At 40.1% G+C, this 27,447-nt stretch overlaps 1 protein-coding gene across 1 annotated transcript in view; it reads left to right on the forward strand.

The window, feature by feature from the left end:
* The window catches only part of HMCN1 (hemicentin 1), a 468,291-nt gene that overhangs the window by 40,851 nt on the left and 399,993 nt on the right, over positions 1–27,447 (forward strand). Inside the window, exons 3-9 of the mRNA XM_089678830.1 lie at positions 5,510–5,668; positions 15,353–15,475; positions 16,390–16,561; positions 22,829–22,935; positions 24,580–24,700; positions 25,649–25,912; positions 26,122–26,266. Coding sequence (XP_089534956.1) covers positions 5,510–5,668; positions 15,353–15,475; positions 16,390–16,561; positions 22,829–22,935; positions 24,580–24,700; positions 25,649–25,912; positions 26,122–26,266 — 1,091 coding nt within the window. The remainder of the gene's footprint in view (positions 1–5,509; positions 5,669–15,352; positions 15,476–16,389; positions 16,562–22,828; positions 22,936–24,579; positions 24,701–25,648; positions 25,913–26,121; positions 26,267–27,447) is intronic.

Raw genomic sequence — 27,447 nt, forward strand, 5'->3', positions numbered from 1 at the left:
CTTATTACCTTATTGCATCTGTGGCTAAGAAACCGCACTGGAAAGGCTTATATAGGCTATCCACTGTATGGATAGCTGTATGGAGTTTGGAATAGATGCTCTATAATAGTAGGCTATAATCGCACTATACACCAGTAGTTCTGGATGTGCGTTTGGCTGTTGGGTTATAAATAAATGATTTGCATTGCTTCATCCAGTGTCCTCAAATTGGGAATTATTCTGTTATTTTTGAGATATGTGATGTAATAAGACATGTGAATACCTTCTATTTTTAAAAGACTTTACTGTGCTACTAAAGCTAGATATAAAAAAAGAAAGAGGAGCTAGAATATATTTGAAAAGTTGTTTTGCATCCATTCATTTAAAAAAGCAAATATGTTTTAAATGCCTTCTCACCAGCCTCATGCATCGAGGAGGCAACATATAGTCGGGTCTTATTCTTAGCTGTTGAATATATTAGTTGCTGCTTTGTGCTAGGAACAGACTCAGTACCTCACCTCAACTGGACCTTTGTTTCTATGGACCACAGACTGTCCATAGAAACAAAATAAAAAGAGGATAACTGGGTCAAAACTGGGCTCAGGGCTTAAAATACACCCTCAATGTAAACCCGTCAGAAACATATGAGGTTTGGCATTATTTACCTTTTACTATAAACACTGCTTTTCTAGCTGTTATTCTGACTACTATGAGTCTATGACTTTTTGAGTCACATATCTAGAAAATTAGATGTCCCTGTCAGCATATTTGATCAAAGTCAGTAAATCTAATTATTGAAGCAAGTGGGTCAGTATGGCAGCCAACATTTTCGGAAGGAGAAGCAAACAAAAAGAGCCTCCCCATTGCATAGTAAGGGTCTAATTCCTGTTTAGACTAGGATGCATGTAAAAGACATAATTGTTTACCTTTCTTGTCTAGTTTCACAGGATTCCTCCCTACTGGACGACTGGTCCCTTGAAACCTCCTTGTCTACACCATAACGTACAAAGCAGAACCAGAAGTGCTGCATTATACTTGAGAACTTCAAGGGCTTGCCCACACACTGAGCTTTAGACCCTTACTGTATCTGGAGGAAAATGGGGGTGATACCCAGGGGCGGACTGACCATTTGGAAACTCGGGCACTGCCTGAGGGCCCGGGGTCAGTAGGGGGCCCCATGAGACGCCCCTGGTACCTTTTTCATAGGCTTTTTTGAGTTTTGGCAATGACACAGGGGCCCCATGATTCCCTACTGCCCGGGGGCCCCATGAATTGTCAGTCCGCCCCTGGTGATACCAAAATGGGACTTTGATCAGCTGGCTGGGACTTGGCTTTATGGCATTCAAGCTTTTTTCCTCTCTTCAAATTTATATAGATCAATACATGTACCTTTGCTGTGTCATGCCCATGAATGCCCCAGGATGAGGTGTGGACCACTGTCAGCCTTAAGGTGGTCCTCTAACTTTGAGACAGTTGTGCACCATGTACATTGAGTGAATAAGTTGGATTCCAGCTAAACTTCTGTTCCCATGCCTATGCAAACCTTGTCTGCAACTGTTTGCATTAGGAGCATTTAGGATGTGCCTATTCCCACTCCACCCGTCCAGCGTATCTCTGTCACCTCACTCCCAGTGACAAAATGGGGTGCTGCCGTGCATTTAGAGAGGATCTCATGCATGCACTTCATCTTCTTACTCTCTCCCGTACTTGACGGTTAGGCCAAAAGCCTTCTTGACGCTGATCTGCTTCCGTTGTTATGGGAGAATTTATGGACTGCTAAGCGAGGAAGTCCCAGAAGCAGGCCCCTAACTACTGGAGTATGCCTCGCCTGGCACAGGTACCACACTTCACAGCAGGCTTCTTGTACTGTTTACTAGACTTCCGTTACCCTTGACAACCACTTGCTTAACTCTGTACCACGTTAAATCTTGCAGAGCTGTCTTCATACCCCAGTGTGCTTTAACTGGCCCAAGCTGCAAACTGAGGGTAGACTGCCGGTTACTTTCTTACACCCCTTTCAATAACTTCAGGCAAAACAACATGTCAAGTGCTTTACCATAAGAACTTCAATACAACAGTCCAAATGGAAGCAGACAGTCTTTTCCGCTAACTGAACCTAGCCATAGCTTTGGATGCCATAGCATAAAGGAAGAGTCCATCATTGGCAAAGTCCATAAAGGCAGAATCTATAACAAGGGTGTATTCTCCAGGTTTGGCAAAGGTTTCTGAACCTCTTGGGTTAAGCAGGGCTCCTCACCTCTCTCTCTGGGTCTGGGCCCCTCGTCCCTTTTATAAAAGCACAGGACTGGTCTGTCAGACACAAAATAGTGCCAAGTACATTAAAGTGGTTCTAAATCCTTAGGTTTTTTCACCTTAATGCATTCTATACATTAGGGTAAAAAACCTTCTGTGCTGCAGGATCACCCCCTGTGCCCCCTTATATTTACCTGAGCCCGATCTGATCCAGCGATGTGCATGAGAGCAGTGACTCTAGCTGCTGTCTCCTGCCTTATTGGGCAGATTGATAGATGGATGTCAATCAAATGCTGTGACACGGCAGCGGGGATGGGGCCGAGCCTCCTGCTCTGTGGCAATGAATGAAGAGAAGGCAGCTCGGGAGTGAGCACAAAAGGGTGCCCCCATTGAAAGTGGCTTTCCATGGGGGCACCCGCTGAAGAGGAGGGGCATGGAGAGCCAGCAGGGGACCCCAAAAGAAGAGGACTGGGGGAGCTCTGTGGTATGAAGACAGCTCTGCATAGACATCCAAAAGGCTTGAGAATGCTACTGGATGCTACCATCTTAGATGTGATGTCAGCAGCCCTAACAGAATAAGAGCTGTCACTCAAGTATTCCACTTCACTCTTCCCCCCAAAACTACATAAAGGAAGGAGCTGGGACAGTAGAGACAGTATTTAGACATCCTTAGAAGAGGACACAAACACAGCAAACTGTACTCCTGCACTGGGGATGGACTCAGCAAAGGCTATGGTAACAATTCAGATGTCTTGGAATATGCACTCCTTGCTGCCCTCAAGGGACCTGGGTAGTCCAAAGTCACTAGATACAAAGAAAACAAACAGAGGGCGCACCAGCCTAGTGCATTATCATAAAAAATGTTTATTAAAAGGATAAAAAGTAAGTATCGCACTCACAATTGACATACAGGACAAAGGCACATCACACTAAACAGCGGTGTCAAATCCACCCTGCCTACAAGTCCATAAATGGAACCCTGGACTTCCAACGCATTTCGAGGACTCAGCCTCTTCCTCAGAGCCAACAAACTGAGAGTGTGTTCCTCTCTTATATACTGTATGCTAGCTAATGCAGATTCTTAAAATTCATGTGAGCCATCCCCGGTGAGCTCAGGGGCGGAGACTGATGTCACATGAGTTGTTCTTACATGTCATCATCAATTGAATGTAACCATAGATGCAAACATCATTTGAGCAATACCTCATCAAATAAATGTTAAAATGAACACAAAACATATATAAAATATATAAAATATAAAAAAACACACCTAGAAGGCATAGAAGATAGTATACGCAGAAAATATATTTATATAAAGATGGAATGCATGTATATATATATATATATATATATATATATATATGAAACAGCAATCTCATAGAGACGCAAAAACAAAACAACAAAAAAACAACAACCACTTTTAGTACTTAGATGATGATATAGGTGTTCATAATAGTACTGCTATTACTAATATTAGGGGCACCCATACTGATCAGCAACTGGTACTATTAAACAGGGAGACTGTATGAGAAAAAAAAAAAGATAATCTAATGCAAAGGAGAAAGGATCAGTGAAAGATGTACAAATGGCTGTGAACTTACATAGCTGTGTGTGTATTGGGACATTTGTGAAGGATGCAACAGGGATCCATATTCCACTCCACCAACACCCCTACTGTGTTTCCTATCCAACCTGAGAGGTCAAAGAGATCCTTTTCTTTTTCTCACAGTCTCCCTGTTTAATATTACCAGTTGCTGATCAGTATGGGTGCCCCTAATATTAGTAATATCAGTACTATTATGAACACCTATATCATCACCTTAGTACTAAAAGTGTTTTTTGAGATTGCTTTTTCATATATATATATATATATATATATATATATACACACATACATACACATGCATTCTATCTTTATATAAATATATTTTTTGCGTATATCTTTTATTACTTCTAGGTGTGTTTTTTTTATATATTTTGTATATTTTTAATGTGTTTTGTGGTCAATTTAACATTTATTTGATGTGGTATTGCTCAAATGATGTGTGCATCTATGTTTACATTTAATTGATGATGACATGTAAGAACAACTCATGTGACGTCAGTCTCCGCCCCTGAGCTCACCGGGGACTGCCCACATGTATCTTCAGAATTTGCATTAGCTAGCATATATAAGAGAGATACAGGCTCTCAGTTTGTTGGCTCTGAGGAAGAGGCTGAGTCCTCGAAACGCATTAGCCAGTTGGAAGTCCAGGGTTCCATTTATGGACTTGACTTATATGCAGGTGGATTGGACACCGCTGTTTAGTGTGATGTGCCTTTGTCCTGTATGTCAGTTGTGAGTACGATACTTATTTTTTATCCTTTTAATAAATATTTTTTACGATAATGCACTAGGCCGGTGCACCCTCTGTTTGTTTTCTTTGTATCCTTAGAAGAGGACTGTGACAGGAGGGACTGTACTACAGAATCTACTCTTCCTCTAGAGGTTAAATTCCCTAGCAGATTCTAAAACACTTTAGACTTGAATTTAAAAAAATCGTCAGCGGAAGTGAAAGATGCTGCAGAGTATTTAACTAGTTGTTTTTTCTGTGTTTTTACTAGCAAGGGGTCGGATAGTGTCTCTTTAGAAGAAATGTTAAGGGAATGTTAAATACTACAAATATCCTATCCATTTTAAGGACATCAATAGGGTCTAACCAAAGACATAGGATACATGTTATGAAGTATGTAAAATGTGATGATTACTGTAGAAAAATCTTTTAGATAATTGCAAGAGTGTTTTGGGGTCATTAATATAACATGTGTCTTCGGCTCTTCTTTTAAAAAAAGTATTATTAGAAGACATGTACAGAACTTCAAAGGTGTAGTACCTGTCATTAACTGTTATTTTACTGCCGCTTATTAGGCTTCTTGTAATAAAGTCTTTCAAAGTGATTTTAATTACCATTTAATATATTATAGATCTGGGTTTGTTTTAGATTTTCAAAGCAAAGCAGATACAGTTACGAGTTGGGGGAGAAAACTATATTGTGCATCATGTTGAAAGACAACACAAAACGTAGAAAGGATTGAATTTAAAATAATTAGGGTGCTATTAAGACAAAAGCTGTTTAGATCGGTAATCCAGAGGAATTAACAACAATCCCTTAAATCTGATTAGGTCTTTCGATTAAGCGGTTTACAGTAAAAACTAATCTTTTATAGCAAATAAACTCATATTTACTTGAATTCTGAGCTACCATGTGTTACAATCTATATTTTTTCTATTTTTAAGGGAGGAGGAGACTGTCCTGAAATGAGTGTGGGCGCTATTAAAATAGCCTTGGAAATATCCCTGCCGGGATCCTTTATTTATGTGTTTACTGATGCCAGATCGAAGGACTACCAGCTTGCCAGTGATGTGCTACAACTGATACAGCAAAAGCAGTCTCAAGTAAGAAACTCTGGATATCAATATAAAGGCAAAAAATCTTTTTGTTTAAAGAAACTCTGCCATCATCAACATTGCTCCCACACAGACATGATCATTATTAACTCATACTAACTCAGTAGGCAAATAAAATAGTTTTCATTCAGTCTTTTGGTTTTGATAACTGTTTGATAGAAAATGAATTTATTGTGTGCCCATTATGAATAATCATTTTTAGTTTCCGGGCTTAAAACGTTTTTTACTATAAGAGAATTAGAGACATTCTATACAGCTTTCAACTACAGTGTTGAGAATTTAAATGAATAGCATGAAAACAATTGATTATTGCAAATTACTTGTCAATGAGAGACTAAACTGGAAAGTAAAATGAGATTTCTGTCATGCTTTGCTCTGCTCTATTATCACATTATTACTTGGCCTAACTTTGGCATACTTATTTACAATATTATTTATTACAGTTACTTATATAGCACCGTCAATGTATGCAGCACTTTACATACACAGTATATTGTCCATTCACAGCAGTCCCTGTCCTCAAGGAGCTTACAATCTAAGGTCCCTAACTCACAATCATACATGCACGCAGGTAGTGCAGGACAAAAGCAGCTGACATAAAGGCAAAACCTCTTAACCTTCATAAAATCTAATAAATATATGCAGCGCTGAAAACAAAAAAACACATTGAATATAAACAGATATATTATGCACTGTGGAGCGCTAAAGCTATATTAAAGTGCGATGAACGTCTGCGGACATTTCCTGTGCAGGTAGTGACCTTAATAGTATCAATAAGCACATAAGTCCCAAACTTTATATTGAGGTGAAAAACGTGACTCCAGTGATGTGGAAATGAGTGTACATTGCACTAACCAGATAGCGCAATGTCATGCGCTTTTGAATAATTAAACCACTCCTGGTCCTCTGGATATGGAAAGATGAAAATCCAAGCATCATCTGGCCAACCAACCGAAAGACAGGTAATCAAATGGTCATCATTCTCCAGGGATCAGGAACACTCATCCATCCAGCAGGGGGATCACTCTCCAGGTAACAGGTATCATGTACAACCACCAGGGGGTCACTCTCAATAACAGATGTAGAACAGGACAAGAATCCACCCTAGAAAAGTATAAAAACTGATAACGTGCTCGGGCACGAAACGCGTTAAAGAGGAGCCAGGGTGGTGACGTCACGCCGCACAGGCCACGTGTCAGGCCAGCAGCCATTTTTACTTTTGTCACACCATATTGTGAGTGCTTTTCTATTCTGGATCTGCTTTTACTTGGATATTAATAAACATACTACACTATCAGCACTTTTTGCTTGGGCTCGTTTGATTGCGAGCCCCTCCCCCCCTTAGGGTGGATTTAATATAGCGTTATTGCTCCACAGTGCATAATATATCTGTTTATATTAATTTATGTGTTTTTTGTTTTCAGCGCTGCATATATTTATTAGTGTTGGAATATAATTTGGGAAAAATAGAAGGCTGACACTGGCCCATACTGTGGACTCATGGGATGCTAAAAATGTTCTGAATATGAAAAAGATATAAAATATGATAATATATCAATATTAATATTAAACATTATAATATCTCCATATTACAAGTATATAACATATGAATTTTAATATGATTAATTGTAATATTATTATATTAAAAAGATGCTAAAAAACATCTGAATATTGGCCCAGCTTATGGCACGTCATTTTTAGTTTTGCAAGTCTAGAGTTTCCTTTTTAAAGGAAGACTGGGTCCCACTGTACAATAAATACATTGCTGTGTAAACCCATGCAGATGTTTACAAATTTTGTGGATTCAATAGTATTTCAAAGGTTTTTGTTAGTAGTGTATATTTCTTCAGGCTTTTTTCATTTTATTATTGGTGGGGTTTTTTTTTAGTTTTAGGGGGAAAAAATGGAAAGGGTTAGATCTTTTGTCAGGTTTTTATTGCTGTCTTCCTTACCACTAAGCATACTATCTGTTACTTGGGAGGGAAGTAAGGGGGATTTCCCCAGGGGAGACACAGATAGCAAGAACAGCCTAAAGTGTAAACTCTTTCCAATTTTATCGAAAACAAAGAAAACATAAACCTTTATCTGGTGTTATGCTAGTTTGAGGCACAAAATGGAACTGGTTATTTAATTAGCTAATTTATATGGCTTGCAAGCATTTGGAGAATGCTGAATTTTCTGAAAAGTATGTTGTTTATTTTATGTATTTTAGAGTATTGGTTGACGTGCACTTTTTCCTAAGGACATAGGGGCATTGGGTCAACAGCAAGCTGACAATGTTTATTGTTTCTTTTCAGTTATGCATTACTGGTATCTAAAACACTGTATGAATTGCCTGCTCACTAAGGGATCATCATGATGATTAGTATTATAGAGAATTAACAAGCAAGTAAAATAGGAAAGGGTACTGTTTCATATGATTTCTCCATTACAGTCTAGCATACTTCATTGGCCATCTGTGAGATATTGCAGAAGTTTAATTAAATTATAACGTTAAAGTGATCTGAAGTTTAGTAACCTTAGCTGATCTTCTGATCTATTAGAACAAATTGTCCAGGTGATCATTTTACAAGAGACAAGATAAGGCAGGATTCATTAAGGCTGTATTCACACCATATCCCCAAGTGCAAATTGTTTGTGAGAACTGTACCTATTAAAAACAATGGATTTCTGATTGATCAGGCCTGCATTAAACAATGCAACCCAACAGACAGAACAGTGTGAGTGGGCTTTAAATGATCAGTTATTCATTCCTAGATGAATGCAGCTGCTCAGTGTGTCCTGAGTGTGCCTGTAAGGCAGGAATCTTCAAACTTTATAAACAAAGGGCCAGTTCTCCATCCTTCAGACTTTAGAGGGTCCAGACTGTGGTCAGTGGGAGTAGAAAATGCCTGGCATAAGTTAGAATAGACAGTGCTTCAGGCTTGGTGGTCACTTAGAGTTAAAAAAAAAAAAATATTGTGCCCTATTGTTAGTGTAAGTGGAGGGAATTATGCCCAGTGGAAAGAATGATGCCTCATCGTTTGGTGTCAGTGGAAGAAATTATACTCATTTACTAGTGTCATTGAAAAGAATGGTGCCTTATCGTTGATGTCAGTAGGAAGAATAGTGGATTATATCAGTGGGAGGAATAGTGCCCCAAGGGCCGGATTGATGTGAGCAGAAGGCCACATTTGGCCCACGGGCCGCAGTTTGGAGACCACTGCTCTAAGGGAACAGAAAAAGGAAGTTCAAAAGAATAAATTCCTCCTGCTCTGCCAATGCTAAACCAAACAAAACCGGGTGGCTGCTAACACCTGCTTATCATACCAATAGAATCAGAAAAAAGGAAGTGAAAAAAGCGCTACCCAGTCACATAGACCCCGAAATAATAATGAATTAAGGTGAAACAGGTGCAAATAACATGTAAATAAATTATAAATAACTAGTGATACATTGAGTAAACCAGAAAATGGTGAATAAATAGGATAATACAAAAATTAATAAAGTACCATGAAAACAGATCGTATTCCAAATGTAGAAAATGTAAATATAACAATGATGATAAACAAGGGATAAAAAATGTATAACAATGAATCACTCAAAAAACAAAAACTACCAAATTTGAACAGCAAAATGACTACTCACATGTAAAAAACAGGTCCACAGACCCATACAGGCATGGAAAAATTGCAATGGCAGAAAAGGTGTACAGCACTAGGCTGTATCAAGATGGCGGCTGCCCTCCATACCGGAAATGACATCACCATGCTTCCGTCCTACGCGTCATGTTACGAATCACGTGACTTCCTCAGGGCCTTGTATCATCCTATGTATTCACCATTTTCTGGTTTACTCAATTTATCACTAGATATTTAGAATTTATTTTCATTTTATTTACATTTTATTTGCACCTATTTCACCTTGATTCATTATTATTTAGGGGTCTATGTGAATGGGTAGTGCAGCATCATTTTTTCAATTCCTTTTTTAGTAAAAGCAAGTTGCTACCAAAGGAAAATAAGAGTGTGTTAATAAACATTAAACATGTTTACTTTTGGTTGGAAAAGATGAAATAGCACAAGCAAATGAAAAATGGGTAAAAAAATATTGTTACTGAAATTATTTGAACTCTAGAGAACCATGATTTTAGTTCAGCATGGCGTAAAATAAATGAAACGGTTGAACTTATTATAAGTCCTGAAAAAGAATGTGGAACAGTTGTGGTCCAAACAGAATAAGGGATTGCAGGAAGAAACCACTTTACAAAAGCATTTGAAATAAATTATTCAGAAAAGTATTTGCCTACTCTTTAGTTCTGAATCTTTTTTTTTTTTCGTAAAGTTTTTTTTACATTAGGTAACATATGCAAACATTTACACATGGTATGTAGTATAATGTATACAGTCTATTATCATATAATGAACTATTGTATTCTATCTTCTAGATTGTAAGCTCGAAAGGGCAGAGCCCTTGACCCCCTGGGTGTTTTGTTTTGTTACTGTATTGTCTCATGTTCTGTCCCCCACTATAATGTACAGTGCTGAGCAAACCTTTTAGCGCTATATAAATACTGTATAATAATAATAATATTGTAAAGTAGTCAAGATTTGTCCAAATATATGTTATAAATCATCAAATAAAAAAAAAATAGGGAAGGGGGTAACAGAGTGGTGGCAATCTCCTGTTGAAATACTAATTAATAATACACATACAAGTGTTAAAAAATGTATAACAAAATAGTTTTTTTTAATATAAATACATTTTAAAAAACAAAAGTGAGAGGGAAAAAAGTTATTTTTACGGAAGAAATGATTAAGAATAATTACCACATTCAAGTGAGGAATTTCATATGTTGTTAAAAAAACATTATTGCTCTTTTGGATATAGTAGAATTTTTCCAGTTTAATATAATCAGACATACTGTATGTTCTTTACATGAGTTTGGATATGAATTACCTAACTCCCATCACCTAACTAATTACCTAACTCCTAATCTTGTTCTGGTAAAATGTTATTTCTTTACTCATAATATAAAATCAATGCTTTCATCATTAATAAGCTCTTATTTTTAAAACCGCTCTGAAATATATTCATCAAAGTTTTTTTCTGTTGCCAGATGAATTTTAGCAACATTTTATTAGGTTTTTGAAAAAAATATTTTTGTAAATATATTACAGTGTTAATCACTGTTATGTTTGTACACCAAATTTCCCTGTTCATAAATGACTTAATTACACCAATTATGGAAAAGAGTTTCTCTTTAAATAATGGTTTATCAGGTTAAATATACAGTATATTTTATATTATTAAAGATTCCTAGGTGTTTATGGTTTAGTTCCAAATTTTAACCTTACATGATTTCTCTTGTCACATTTTCTAGTAAAAAAATTACCCGATTCCCACTTTCACATAGTCAATGTCAGCCAATCCAGGTGAGTTATTGCATTCTGACAGTGATCAGTGTTGCTGCCTACAGTTGGTGGCACTGATCGATCAGGAAAAACCCAACAGGGTGGTTGCACAAAAGTCGATTGGTAGATCTACTTCTGTACAGCCAGCCTGCCCATATATAGATCAACATTCGGCTGGTTCAGCAGGAAATTTTGATCCATGTATGGTTGGCTTTAAAGGGAATGGGGCTTCATGAGTATTGCACCAATTGCACCTGTAAGGCACATAGCAGTGCTTTATATATCTATGAAAGAGCTGGTACTTCTTCAACAGCATTGCTTCCCACCTCCCAGCCAAGACTATTTTGGGGCCACTTCTCTATACATTGCCCCAAAGCCCATGCTTTGCTCATATCCACAGACATGTTCACTGATGGAGGGTTTGAGGCCCTTTCCATTCCATGCCTCTAATTCATATCCATATCAAGGCCTCTTTATGCTTGGAACACACTATCAGGCAGGGGCATGCATTCTGCTTATGGTTACAGGTTAAGGCTCTGCAGGTCCAGCCAAACACCTGGGACCCATAGGAAATGGAGACCCAGGTCACCTAGGGCATGTTTTATTGAGGAGGGTGTTGTCCTCTCACTGCCAGGAGGGTGGCACCATCCCTTAACCGCCACTACCAATTAAGTCAAATCAGATTTGCTCTCATCATACAAAGACACACTTATTCCTAGATATTGGCTGCACATATTAAGCTGCAGTTTCAGTTCTGTACAGGTACAGGACTGAATTATGCATTTTGTTATATGATTGCAGGAGTTAAGCTCTTAATCACAGGTTTGTGCATAGAGTAACCATAACAATTTATAACCAATGTATCCACACAAAGTTAATGAAAACTTACTTTTAATAACAAATTGCAAACTCTACCCTTTCAAATCTGCTGTTACATAATGCCAATACCAGGGGTGGACTGACAACTCATGGGGCCCCCGGGCAATAGGGGATCATGGGGCCCCTGTGTCCTTGCCCAAACTCAAAAAAGCCTATGAAAAAGGTACCAGGGGCATCTCATGGGGCCCCCTACTGACCCCGGGCCCTCGAGCAGTGCCCAAGTTTCCAAATGGTCAGTCCGCCCCTGGCCAATACTTTTTCACAGCAGTACTCTTTTCTAGTTCATGTGTGCTGTAATTACAGTTATCTACATGCAGTGCTGGCTTATTGCAAAGCCAACATAGACCATGGCACAGGCTTACAGGACTGGCAAGGACGGCCCACAGCAACCCAGGCTTCATTTTTCTGACTTCTGGTAACAGATATTTGTGTCTGTTAAAAAGGTTCTAAGCTGCTTCCCTGCCTGCCAGTGCAGTCCAGCTATGTCCTTTTTTTTTGCTGCTCCTACATAGTTTGTAAATTTGTATTGGTGGTTTAGTATATATAAAGTTCATTCACTTTGGACCCAAAACTGAGCTATTAGCAGAAAAGATAAAGTTGTATTCTTCTAGGTTCTAGGTATACTGACCCAGAACGGGTTCATTGACTCTTTCAGCTTCTCCAGTCCCAGCCTTGGTATTTATTATGTAACTACAATGTATCATTATTTAGCTTGATACTAAGGCTGGCCAGTTCAAAGAAGTAGGAAGGCGGTAGCACAAGACATTTGGCCTAGTTGACCAATTATCTGATTAAATGACTATGTCAGTATAAGAATTGCTAGAATGCCAAAATTACTTTAAAAGAAAATTATCACGGGGCAAAGATTTTTTTACGCTGTAGAACACATTGAAATAAACTAGAAAATGATTGATGCTTTTTAAATGTTATGTTGCCAATATAAACTGTCATCTGTAGACAATTAGAAAAAAAAACATGTACAAATGGAAGAAGCGCCAGACCAAAGGATAAAAAGTGTCCAAACTCATTTATTAGTTTGTAATAAAGAACAGACAGTGTGTTGTGGGGTTGCTAAGAAACTTCCTCTTCATCAGGGCTACAACAAAAAACAATATGATGTAAATGTAACATCAAGTCTAACAACCATAAAACATCATGAATAACATACATATAGAGCTGGTTTTGATGTTCGAGTCAAACATAAGTTTGACTCAAACATCTGCCATTCATGTCTTCGTCGAACACACAAACGGTAAGGGCATTCGGCGGTCTGTGCACTGCGCCATGACAGTGCATTGTGAGTGGCCACAGCAATGTTCCTGACCACAGGTCAGGTGCAATACTTTGGCCAATCACAGTGCATGATAAAGTCACAAGAGGGCGGGGAAACCCAGTTGACATCATCAGGTGGCCCCACCCCTTAGATATTTAAGAACTGTCAGGCCGGCGCAGCTGTCGGACGGCGAAAAGGAAGTGTAGAGAGCGAAGAGTTATTTTTTTCCTAGTTGACAGTGGCAGCAGGCATCATGATTGACGTTGGATCTTCTTCGGGGGAAACATTTTTATTTTGGTTTTTAATAAAGGACTTATCAAAGATTGTCTTCTGTCATTTTTTACACTACACTTTTTTTTTCTTGTGAATGAGTAGCAGTACCATGTACTCCATACTCATTCACATGGGGGGGCAGGATCCAGAGACCCCCTTGTTAAAGGGGGCTTCTAGATTCCGATAAGCTCCCCACCTGCAGACACACACAACCACCAGCCACAGTTGTGGGGAAGAGGCCCTTGTCCCTATCAACGTGAGAACAAGGTGCTTTGGGGGGGGGATTCCTTCCCCAAAGAACCCCCCATGTTGAGGGCATGTGGTCTGGTATGTATGGTTCAGGAGGGGGGCACTTGCTCTCCCCCCCTGTCCTGACCTGCCAGGCTGCATGCTCGGATAAGGGTCTGGTATTGATTTTTTTACATTTTGGCATGAGAGTTCCCAAAATCCATACCAGACCTGAAGGGCTTGGTATGGATGGCGGGGAGGGGGGAACCCCACGCCATTAAATAACAAAACAATGAATTACCAGCAATTTTATCTGCATTCAGCTGTCAGTGGGGAACTCCAGATTTACCCCTGGTTCACATCTGTGCAGTTGCGTGGGCTGTGATTTTCATGGACACGAGAGCCCATTCATTTAAATGGACTCCTGTGCCCCAGGACATGCAGGGAAAAAGTCCCTGTTCTACTTGGAAAATCCATACAGGAACCGAGGTTCCCAGTATGGTTGTGATTTCTAGTGCGGGCGGTGTGCCATTAGAATTAATGCAACCTGCCTGTGGGTCCCACATTCCTCTGTGTGGGTGGTGCAGCTGCAGGTATTTGTGCGGGTCTCGCAGCGGCACCACCCGCACAGATGTGAACCAGGGGTAAAGAATGTTTTCACTACTAAAACACCACATGACTTAATAATATAACTCATGCAGTATTTTAGTAGCTGTGCATACTCGGATGCAGTAAGATACCGCTTAGTGAATTATCCTGATTTGAAGTCCGTGGTCGAACTTTTGTTAGGTTCAAATGTTTGACTGCAAACCGAACACAGGGGTGTTTGGCCCATTACTATATACATGTTTACATATACGTGCATCTGAAAATACACACATATACACATACATGTACACATGCATAGCAATGAAGATAAAAAATATAGATGGTAAGTGATAGTGTGTAATAGGTTCCTTTTTGGAGTTAATGTTATCAGATGCCACATGGTTAGTAGATAGCATTATACCATTGTACATATAACTTAAATAATGAGAAAAAAATATTTATTATAAAATGGAATTCACCAATAATGTCAAGATGTCTAAAAAATAGGATTGGCAGGTCTATTAAAAACAATTATATCATAAATGGCACAACAGAATCTTAATCTAACAACCATCAATAAAAACTATTTCAAAAATATGACTAAAACTGAAAATATAGATACTTAAAAAGCTACACTAATATAATATTGATACTGTATATGGAAGGTATACTAAAAAATGCATTTGGAAGGTATGCCAAAGAAATGCACATGGAAACTAGCAAAACAGTAATTTGGAACATAAGTAAGACATGAAAGTGGCCCGTGCATACCTTCAGTTAAAATAAGAACCTTGAATGGACTCAAAATAGAGCTTTCCTGTTTGAATCTGTGTCAATGAAGACATAGACATTTATGTGAAAGCTGCAGTGCCCAGCAGATACTGTAAGCTCAAACAAGAACATTGAGAGGAGAATGTCTACCAGGGAAGTTAATTGCAGGATCAGGAGATTTAATGACCAGCAGTATCTGAGACTTGATGATGTCCAAGAGGCGTTCTGTTGATGATATACTGTATACCCTTCAATATTTACTTGTAGGTGGTGTTTGTGCTTACTGGAGACTGTGATGACAGAGGTCATGTGGGGTATAAGGTATATGAAGAAATTGCTTCCACCAGCTCTGGTCAAGTATTTCACCTAGACAAGAAGCAAGTTAAAGAGGTAATGTAGTGTATTAGTAAAATAATATTTCAACTATAACTACTACATGTAGTGAATGCTATTTATTGAAAATTGCAATAAACAATTGCTGACCTTTAGAGAATTTAAGGGCAATGGCAAAATCAAAGCCTACATTTTTTGGCACTGTATTTGTATTTTCAAATCTATTTCATATCATACATGAAATAATTTTCATATTTAAAATTAAACTAGATGGAATTTAATAACCATTATCTAAATACATAATTGATATGGCTGACACATATCCATCTTTAGTCTCTCACATCTCCTTCAGGTTTGGTCCACAGGAAGACAAAACAAAACTGACAGTTTTGCCCAACTGAATTCCATTTCATGCTAGTGAAGTGACTGTATTGTCACCTATTAAATACATATTCCTATTCCTATATTTTCCAACATGAAATTATATGCCTTTTAGCTGCCCATGTTCGTATTTTGTCAAGACTCATGTATAATAGGTCACTTTCTTACTAGATTTTAATACATCTACATATTTTGTCTCATCGGCCAAAACTGCAACATTACTTTGAGGTTTATTTACTAAAGCTGGAGAGTCCAAAATCAGGCTCACATCTGCATAGAAACCAATCAGCTTCTTACCTCAGCTTGTTCAATTAAGCTTTGGCAACAAAACCTGGAAGCTGATTGGTTTCTATGCAGAAGTGAGCCTGGTTTTGTACTCTCCAGCTTTAGTAAGTAAACCCCTTTGTATTTCATGCAGCAGATCATTAATAATGTTCACCATTGCTAACTTTACCTCATTTTAGATATATTTTGCTCACAACTGCCATGTAACCATTTAAGTACACTTTACTTAAATATAGTTAAAAAAAAAGTTAATAAATTGTCCAATATGCTTTTCATATGCACAGCATCTTGTTTATTTTGCTCAGGTATTAAAATGGGTAGAAGAGGCTGTTCAAGCTTCCAAGGTGCATCTTACTTCCACAGACCACTTGACTGAGGCGTTATTCACCTGGGAAATCCCATTTGATCCAAGCCTTAAAGAAGTTACTGTGTCACTGAGCGGGCCAGCACCAGACATTGAACTGTACAATCCATTGGGTGAGAGAGTCAAACTCAATAATAACTAGAAAATGTATGATTCACAAATGGCTTAATTTAGTCTAAAGGTTTTTTGGTCTTTGGGTAGTTCCTAACCAACTGGTATGCATCACTGCCCTTTCAAACAATATTTTAGCTGGACATGTACAACCCTTGCCAAAAGTTTTGAAAATGACACAAATATGAATTTACCTGCAAGGAAATGTGTACAGCCATCGATGCTTTGCACAAAAAGGGATCCAAAGGCAATGATATTGCTTCTACTAAGATTACACCTAAATCAACCATTTATCGGATCATCAAGAATTTCAAGGAAGTGTGAAGAAGGCCTCAGAGCTAGAAAGTGCCAGGACCATGTCCTAAAGTTGATTCGACTGTGGAATAGGGGCACCACCAGTGCAGAGCTTGCTCAGTAATGGCAGCAAGCAGGTGTGAGGGCATCTGCATGCAAAGTGAGGTAAAGACTTTTGGAGGATAGCCTGGTGTCAAGAAGGGCAGCAAAGAAGCCACTTCTCTCCAGGAAATACATGAGGGACAGACCGATATTCTGCAAAAGTACAGGGATTGGACTGCTGAGGACTGGGGCAAAGTCATTTTCTCTGATTAATCCCCTTTCTGTTTGTTTGGGGCAAAAACCTTGTCCTGAGAAGAAAAGGTGAGCACTAGCATCAGTCCTGTGTCATGCCAACAGTAAAGCATCCTGAGACAATTCCTTGTGGAGCTGCTTCTCAGCCAAGGGAGTGGGCTCTCTCACAATTTTGCCTAAGAACACAGCCATGAATAAAGAATGGTACAAAAACATCCTCCAAGAGCAACTTCTCCCAACCATCCAAGAACAGTTTGGTGATGAACAAGGCCTTTTCCAACATGATGGAGCACCTTGCCATAAGGCAAAAGTGATAACTAAGTGGTTTGCGGAGCAAAACATCACAATTTTTGTTCCATGGCAAGGAAACTCCCCAGACCTTAATCCCATTGAGAACTTGTGATCAATCCCCAAGAGGCGGGTGAACAAAAAAACTCCATCATTTTGACAAACTCCAAGCATTGATTATGCAAAAGTGGCATAAACTTAATGTAATTGTCAATAAACATGTATGAAACTTATGAAATGCTTGTAATTACCGTATTTTCTGGCGTATAAGACAACTTTTTAACCCATGAAAATCTTCTCAAAAGTCGGGGGTCATCTTATACGCCGGTATACGGCATGCTGACACTTCGTGTCAGGGCAGCACTTTTTAGGGGGGCAGCGCAGTGCCACCACCGCCGCCCCCCCCCTTCCAATGGAAGGGACACTAAGTACAGGGGTGGGCAGGGGGCTGCTGTTTCTTACCTGGCTCCGGTTCCAGTCCCACAACGATCCAGTCCAGGAGGCGCAGCTGCTCCTTCATTCAGTTCGGCCGCTCGATGATTGGGTGCCAGAACTGTAGCTCAGGAAAGGCACACAGGCGGCCAATCACCGGCGAGGAGGCGGAGCCGAGCGGCCCCGCGAAAATCGAGTGAGGTAGCGGCCGGTAAGTGTGCCGTGCAGAGGTGCTGCTGCAACCACATATGCTGGCTGCAGCAGCACCATGCTGGAACAGGGGTCAGCAAGTGTCATTGGTGTCAGTGGGAGGAATAGTGCCCCATCATTGGTGTCACTGATACTAATGATGGGGCATTATTCCTCCCACTGACACCAACGATGGGGCACTATTCCTCCCCCCACTGACACCAACGATGGGGCACTATTCCTCCTCCCCACTGACACCAACGATGGTGCACTATTCCTCCCCCCCCACTGACACCAACGATGGGGCACTATTCCACCCCCCACTGACACTAATAATGGCACACTATTCCTTCCCCCACAGACACCAATGATGGGGTATTATTCCTCCCACTGACACCAATGTTGGGACACTATTCCTCCCACTGACACCAATGACGGGGCACTATTCCTCCCACTGACACCAATGACAGGGCACGATTCCTCCCACTGACACCAAAGATGGGGCACTATTCCCCCCACTGATACTAAAGATGGGGCACTATTCCTCCCACTGATACCAATGATGGGCCACTATTCCTGCCACTGATACCAATGATGGGGCACAATTCCTCCCACTGATACCAATGATGGGACGCTATTCCTCCCACTGACACCAATGATGGGGTGCTATTCCTCCCACCCATACCAATGATGGGGCACGATTTGTTGCTCTGACACCAATGATGGGGCACGATTCCTCGCTCTGACACCAATGATGGGACACTATTCCTCCCACTGACACCAATGATGGGGCACAATTCTTCCCACTGACACCAATGATGGGGCACTGTCAGGGCTCCGGGGTGTGACCAGAGGTATGTGACTGACGCAGGGAAACGCAGGCTTCAGATAAGTTATAAACAATATAATTTATTAAAGACTAACAATACAAACATAAACGCAGTGCAATACTAAAACATAACACAGTGCAAACGAACCAAACCAAACCAAACCACCCACAGATAACAGTACATACAATGCAAGCGTCGTCAGGCAGGCCGGGTCAATAACAATCGGGCAGGTAGGTACAGCGGGTCAGGCAGAGAATGGTCGGGGTCACAAGCCAGGGATAAAACAGGAGAAGTCAGCAGAGGTCCGGATCAGGCAGGGTCAGCAACGAATCAGACAGAGACAGGAACAGGAACAGGGATGCAGGAACAAGATACAGGGCCCAGGAAAAACACACACCAAGGCAGAGACTGCAGGTCTGGCCATCCCTTAAATACACCTGCATAATCAACTTCAGGTGTTTGGCTGGCTGCAGGGTCGAGTCTCTGATTGCTGGGAGCACCCGATGGCCAGCCCTGGTACTGCAGCCCACAAGGCAGGTGAGTCCCACCATTACTGGCAAGTCAATTCCTGACAGGCACTATTTCTCCCACTGACACTAATGATGGGACACTATTTCTCACACACTGACACTAATGATGGGGCACCATCATTGGTGTCAGTAGGAGGAATAGTGTCCCATCATTGGTGTCAGTGGGAGGAATAGCACCCCATCATTGGAATACCATATTGAAATATCATACCATATTGAAATCAAATCTGATGTTTTTTAATTTTTATTTGGTGTGCGTTGGAAGAGGGGTAGTCTTATATGGCGAGTATAGCCCAAACCCTATATTTAAACAGGAAAGGTAGGGGGTCGTCTTATACGCCCAGTCGTCTTATACGCTGGAAAATATGGTATACTAAGGTATACCATAGTAACATCTGACAAAAAGATCTAAAAACACTGAAGCAGTAGACTTTGTGAAAATTAATATTTGTTTCTCAAAACGTTTGGCCAGGGCTGTAATATTTGGTCAAGTGTGCCATCTCACTGATGATGGAAGGAATTTGTAAAATGATTATGATACAAGGAACCAAAGTTGAGTGGAATCTGATTAAAGCGGTAGTAAAGTGATTTTTTCCTACAGGTAATCTTATAATAAAGCTTATTTGTAGATAAAATGAATATCTCCCAAACTTGCACCGTTTAGGAGATAGCGCTTTTTCGGTAGCTGGTGACACATGCGCTCTGAATGAAAGAGATGGTATGCTGTGTCGTTGCCCCTGACTCTGGCGCACATGCACAGGAATGATGTCATTGCAGCTAGGCCATTCAAGCTGCCAGAGCACACAAACTCGGAAGGAAGACCATGTAAAGATGGAAGCACTGTCAGCGGTTGCAGCACACCGCTGGAGTGCTTCATTCTAAGGTAAGTATTTCACGACGTGCTAGTATGCTATGCATATGCTATGCATACTAGCACATTATGCCATTGCCCTACGGGTGATTTTTTTTCTTTAATGTTTACTACCACTTTAAGGACAATGAGAGAATAAATAGGAAGCAGAACAGTAGCTGAAAATGGACTTCAGTGGGAAACAGAGTGGTAAGCAGCAGGGCTGTCTTAATGCATAGGAACTCCTGGGCACCGCCCAAGGCCCTATGTGCACAGGGGCCCTTGCAGTTTCCTCTCTGCAGTTTCTTGCCAACAGTTTCCCTCACTTTTGCCGGCTCTTTTCCATTTCCTGCAGGTCAGTTTATCATCACCGTGTTTCACATTCCAGCTGTATTCATCATTCACTCCCTCCCTGGCATTCTCCTTTCTACCTCAGCCACTATCCCATCCTTCTCCCTTTCACCCTCGCACAGATCCATCCACCTATGGCTGCCATACTGCCTCTCTCTAAGATCGTTGCTAACCCTTGCTCCTTTCTCGCAGCCAGCTGGTTTTCCGGCATCTAGCAGCAATGCTAATTTACAGCCTCTTCCAACAGGAGGACAGAATTCTCTTCCTGAAATTCTCCTAACAAAAGTACCTCCAATTCACTTTTCCTCACTCCCCTCCTTCTCCATCTATCTGCTTGTTCTCTGGAGGCACATCATCTTCAGACAGGTGTGTGTCCCAGTATACACAAACACTTCCGATGGCTGGAATTTCCCACAGTGCACACTCCCAAAACTGTCTCTTTACTATTCAATGCAGATCACTACCTCTCCTCATCTCTGCTAGTGCAGCCAGTTTGCTTTTGTTATACTGTGGCTATTCCTCACCAGCCAAACACATTCCCCATACCCATTCTTCACCATCCTTCTCCAGTCCCATTGAACCCCATCTATTTGCCTCTTCTCCCCCCTTCCCTCATGCCAGCACAAATCCCCCCCTTTTTATAACTATACAGATTAGGATCCCCCTTGTTCACTCCAATTCTTCTCAATCAATCCCCCATCTCCTATTTACACCCCCTCCTTCTTCTCCCCTACCCTATGGTTCCCAGAACACCACCCCCCCTTCAATTTTTTTTAGGGGCTAAGGAAGAATCCTGAGGCAGAGCATCTTACTACTGTTGCCACTTGTGTGGGTGGAATGTATACTGCACCAATACCTGATGACCCTCCTCTTCTATTCATTCCAATGTGATCAGCACAAGCAGAGCAGTAGTAATATGCTCCACATCTAGGTTCTTCCTTAACCCCTGCAGAGCACCAAGAGATTCAGAAACTGTGGAGGGGAAGGCAGATGGGGTAGTTATATCATTCTAATCATAGATTTAGCCCAGTGACAGAATGACAAAATAGGTACGATCTTTGATCGTAGCTGTCCTGCGCAGCTATGCTTGAGGAGAACATCTCTGTATTATACATTACTGCCCCTATACTGTACCCTCCTGCCTCTTGTACTATGCCCTCCTCCCCCTTGTACCTCCTTCCCCCCTGTACTGTGACCTCCTGCCCACCCCCTCACTGTGCTTTCCTGCCTCCTGTCTCCCTTGGACTGTACCCTCCTGCCCCCCCCCATACTGTAACCTTCTGACTCTCCTGTACTGTAACCTACCCCCCAGTACTCTGCCCTTCTTGCTGTACTGACCCTTGTGCTCTGCCCTTCTGTTGCCCTGTCCTCTGCTCTACTGACTTTGTATATTGTTTGGATATTAGTGTTGACTAGTCTTTGATTTATGGCTTATTGTATAAAATTGATTTTATTGAAAGTACTAATAAACATATGATTAACTCTATCAACTATTTATACGTTAATTCTTGAGGGTAGGCTCTTAAACTGGGGCAGACTGGTAGGGGCTCATTTGCATTACTTTGCCCAGGGGCCCATGACGCTATTAAGATGTCCCTGGGAAGCAGAATGGAAGTTGATCATGGGAGGTGGTGGAAATGTAGAGAAATGGAGAGAAGTGCTACAGCTGGAACAATGGTAGCAGCAAAGAATACAGAATACAGGATAAGAGTTGACGGAAAAGCAAATAGAGGATACGCAGAGTGAATTGATCAGTTATTTTGGAGTCTGAGAGAGGGAGAAGACAGACAGAAGATTATTAAGGTTTTTGGGAAAATTATTGAAAACCTTTTAAAGTGGTCTTAAACCCACAAGCCAAAGGCAATGTGCATAGATAAAAATGAAAATCAAGATGAAATGTATTCTTTTACATTAGATAAGCAAAAAGAATAAACTATATATAAAATACAGTATATATAATTATATATATATATATATATTTTTTTTTTTATTATTGCAACCTTTCTTGTCCTTTTCTGAGCAGAGCTGATGACCAAAGTTGTATGGCATGCTGAATAGTGCTTAAGATTTACTAAAAAGACATGCAATAATATTGATTGAGGTCACTTTAGTGTGTCTCAAGTTTTACTCACAGTTGTAGGCATGGCAACTATTTTTAAGCTTGTTTAGTGCCAATTTGTTTAATATATTTTGTTTTACATATATTCGTAGGGAAACAGATGAAGCCAGAAACAGGCCTCAATGAACTACTGAACATATACAACTCTGCCAAAGTGTTAAATATCAAAGAACCAACACCAGGGATGTGGAAAATTAAGGTGACAGGTGTTATATTAAAGAAGTAATGCTTAAAAACAGTGCTAAATTCCAGGAATACAAAAAAGCAACCATTTAATACGGGAAACAGCCCTATGTGTAATATGCTAGACAAAGCAGGTATGTGCTTCTGACAGCAATAAACATGAGCTGTTGTTGGCTGCGTGTTTTACCTGACAGTCTTGCTACCCTAAGTCATGGTATATTGCTATCTATGTAGAAATCCAGCCCTGCCTTTCACAACAGTTTCACAAAGGTGTGAATCTGTTAACATATAGGAATATTTACTATATATCAGCTGTCTGACTGAAGTTCAAATTGTACATTTAAGAGGATAATTTTTACATTTCATCAGTTCTTCATCTTTGAGTTCTCAATTTTTCTCCTCTGTAGCTAAGAAATGTAGCTAGATTTTCTCCCTATCCTACTGATTGGACAATAAAGGAGCAGCAGACCAATTCACTTATTCTCCTGCTATTGCACAAAGGATTACAAGACTTTCATATCAACTCAAATTCTGGCACTTACTCTAGCTGCATTTAAAAATGCCTTATTTTTACAAATTAACAACTGGGGGTTTCTTTAAATTTACCTGGAATTCAGCTTTAAAGACCAGCTCAATAATTCAGGCAAATGTGTTATTTTAATAAAGGGATGCAAATGGATACAATGCAATTGGGCATGTTTAATAAATCAGTTGAAGAGCAATGAGCATTTGATAAGTGCAGTATCTCATGACAACAAATTGTAACTCACCACCTAATTAGATACTTATCAATTGCTATGGGTTGCTGTATTTTTTTTTTTTTCATTTATTGCTATAGACACTACATTATTAAATAGGTACTTGTGTCTGTATTAGCATTGAGTAAACAGTTGTACATATGAGAACTCCTGGAACCTTTAAAAATATCATTATAGAAAATTGGTACAAACAAGTTGAATATTACAATATGGAACTAAAGCACTTCAGTGAAACTTTAAGAATATTTACATGAAGTTAATTTTGGTGATAATTCTAATGCCTGTTTTCTAAATGTATTTATAGCATATCAACAATTTTACCTACAATTTTATCTCCAAGTTTGGAAGCAATAGGACAACAAGGTTCATGGTTTTTAGGTGCAGCATCAGTACAAGGAAATACATCATTGGGGTCTAAACACTGTGTGGACTTACCATAAAGCAGAGGATATCTCTGCACTTGGTCATTTGAGATCAGGTCACATAGCCAACTGTAGGGAATGCATGGAGAAGAATCCTTACTCCTGGCCTAGCTTCCCTGAGCAGCTTTGCCATCCAGCACCCCCAAACCACTTTATGTAAAGCTCACAGCAGGACAGCATGGGAGACAAGAGGAGACCTCATTGCATGCTTTGCACCAAGACCCTTACATCAATAGTTACTCCATTGCACCTGTCACTACATTTAATACAAACTACAGGTAGCAGTTAAGAAGCCTAATGATGACCATATTGCAGCAAAAACTCTGACGTTTCAATGGCTTTATAGAAAACAAAAGCCAAAACCTAATTTTTAGTATCTAGTGAAAATACACAAAACTCCATATGTGTAAATAGACCCCTAATGGGCTTCATTTTAAATAAAAAAAATGTCATTAATAAAAATGCCTGTTTTTCTTTCAGACATCAAGCAGTGGGCGGCATTCAGTGAGAATCACAGGTGTCAGTACGGTGGATTTCCAGGCAGGATTCTCCAATAAACCCACATTAGATTTCAGTAAAACATCCAGCAGACCCATAGAAGGTTGTTTTTTCTGTAACATTTCATAGTATTTTTTATTGTATGCTGATGGCTTGTAGTTCTCAAAGAACTGCTAGAGTGTTGGTGAGGTTTCATTGCTTTATTAATCTTTAACCGAGCCACTTCCTCTGCTACCTCTGTCTCTAGAAATTCTGAAAACGAACCTTGATCACTAAAATAAATGTGATCCCCAGATTTTGTTATTGTTCGTACAATTTATTTCTGAGAAGACTGAACAGAAGTAATTATTTAAATGGTTTGCTACATCCCGGTCTCCCTCAACATATGTGTTGTGCCCAGTTTTCATTTTAATGATCTCATTTTATTTTTTCCTTCCATCACTGATACACCTAAAAAAGGTGTTGTGTCCTTTCTTAATAGATTTAGCAATTTCCTCCTTTTCTGTGCTTTGGCAGCACTTATAATATGTTTGGCTTCTGTTTGTCTATTTTAAGCCCAAAGGGCAGTTCTGTTTTTACATTTACTCTATATTTACAAATGGACAGCTTACTCTTCACTCTTGGCTCAGCATTAGATCAGAAAGACTGAATAGTTGGCTTGAACCTGACTAGATGTGTTGCGTTTTTTGTACAACTATTATTTTTCTTTTTATTGCTTTGCTCAAGGTATGTCTTTATAGAGGTCAGTATCCCTGGCCAAGGATACCAAAGAGAGAAGTGATATGTCTGTGCAAAGCAAAAGCAGTAACTGTGGAAAAACTGCATATTTGTGCTGATAAACCTTTCTGTGTAGTGAAGAGTGCTACTCTGTTATGTTGTATAGATATTGAGATCTCTGCAAAACGCCAATTCTTCAAAACATGCTTTCCTTTGGAAATATTTTATACAATTTTTTAAATGACACCAGTGACTGGATGTCTACAGTATATGCCATTTTAAAGCTTTCCTTTCTGGACATGTTTCTTACTAACATACTACTTAATATTTGCAGGCATTCCCACATATGTGCTTCTAAACACAACTGGATTGCAGCATCCAGCTAGAATCGATCATCTTGACTTGCTGACTACCTCAGGAAAGCTTCTGGAGTCCATTCCAGTAAATTATTACCCTGATAAGATACCCTATGAAATATGGAATATAACAGAGTTTATTCCACCACAGGAAGCATTTTTCTTAAGAATAACAGGATATGATAAGGATGATTACTTGTTTCAACGGGCATCCAGCGTTTCCTTCTCAAATATTATTCCAGGTAATTTTAGAATGTTTACACACTCACAAGGTATGTAATGCCATCAAGGAAGAAGTTCAGTATTAGTCAAATAAGCTGCTTACATTATCATAATATGATGTTTTCCATTTGTACAGCCTTATAATTATTATTAATAGGCAGTCTTTTCAATGGCTCATTATAGATCCACCTCTTTTGGAAACGATATTTGATTTCAGTGTATGTTTCAGGAGCTCCAAAGGTGTCAATGCCTGAAGTGACTCCTGGGTATTACTTGCAGCCTGGTCACATCTCATGCTCTGTGGAAAGTCTCATACCTTTAACTGTGCACTTCAGTAAGAATGGAGTTCAGCTTGGTCCAGAACAAAAATTCAGGTAAGTAAAAACAAGATTTGTACCATAAATGTGTGTAAGCCTATCTGTGGGCCTATCTTGATTTACTAAAGGCAAATAGTCTGTGCAGTTTTCTAGATCTGAGGGGAAGTTCTGAAATGAAAGGGAAGCTCTGCTGATATCTATCATCCAATCACATGCAGGCAAAAATGCTGTTTTTTATTTTCCTTGCATGTGATTGGGTATTCTTTACTAAGCTCCGGAGCAGGGGCGGACTGACCATTTGGGAACTCGGGCACTGCCTGAGGGCCCGGGGTCAGTAGGGGGGCCCATGAGATGCCCCTGGTACCTTTTTTCATAGGCTTTTTTGAGTTTGGGCAAGGACAGAGGGGCCCCATGATCCCCTATTGCCCGGGGGCCCCATGAGTTGTCAGTCCGCCCCTGCTCCTGAGCAACTGCACTTGGAGTGCACAGTATATTTGCCCTTAGTAAATCAACCCCATTATGTTAATAGAGAATGGTTTTTCATATTGGTAAACTTTCATATACGCAGGGGCGGACTGACCATTTGGAAACTCGGGCACTGCCCGAGGGCCCGGGGTCAGTAGGGGGCCCCATGAGATGCCCCTGGTACATTTTTCATAGGCTTTTTTGAGTTTGGGCAAGGACACAGGGGCCTCATGATCCTTTATTGCCCAGGGGCCCCATGAATTGTCAGTCTGCCCCTGCATATACGATTTGATATGTTAATGTGATATCAGAAATTGTTTTTAATTATTTTATGACTCCACCTTTTATTCAAATAATATCTGGGGATTCTGTCATAAAGTTGTTTGTTCAGGTTTTTCCTGTTATAAGATGACTGCTGTCTCCCAGTTGTGCTCCATTGTATGTGTCAATCTGTCACATACTCCCTGGTTGGGGACTTAGAGTGGGGAAAGAACAAAAAGAGGGCGCACAGGCCTAGTGCATTACCATAAAAAATGTTTAATAAAAAATAAAGTAGGTGTTGTACTCACAAACGACAATATAGTCAAGGCACATCATAAAAGAACAGCTGGATCAACACCGCGCTGAGTAACAGTCCGCAATAGGGAGTTTAGACATCCAAAAGGCTGACGCGTTTCGAGGACTTGCCTCTTCCTCAGATGGCTCTGAGGAAGAGGCAAGTCCTCGAAACGCGTCAGACTTTTGGATGTCTAAACTCCCTATTGCGGACTGTT

This window comes from Staurois parvus, unplaced genomic scaffold, assembly GCF_062004578.1.
Source record: "Staurois parvus isolate SC_StPar_1 unplaced genomic scaffold, SC_StPar_1.0 ptg000210l, whole genome shotgun sequence".
NCBI classification, from domain to species: domain Eukaryota; kingdom Metazoa; phylum Chordata; class Amphibia; order Anura; family Ranidae; genus Staurois; species Staurois parvus.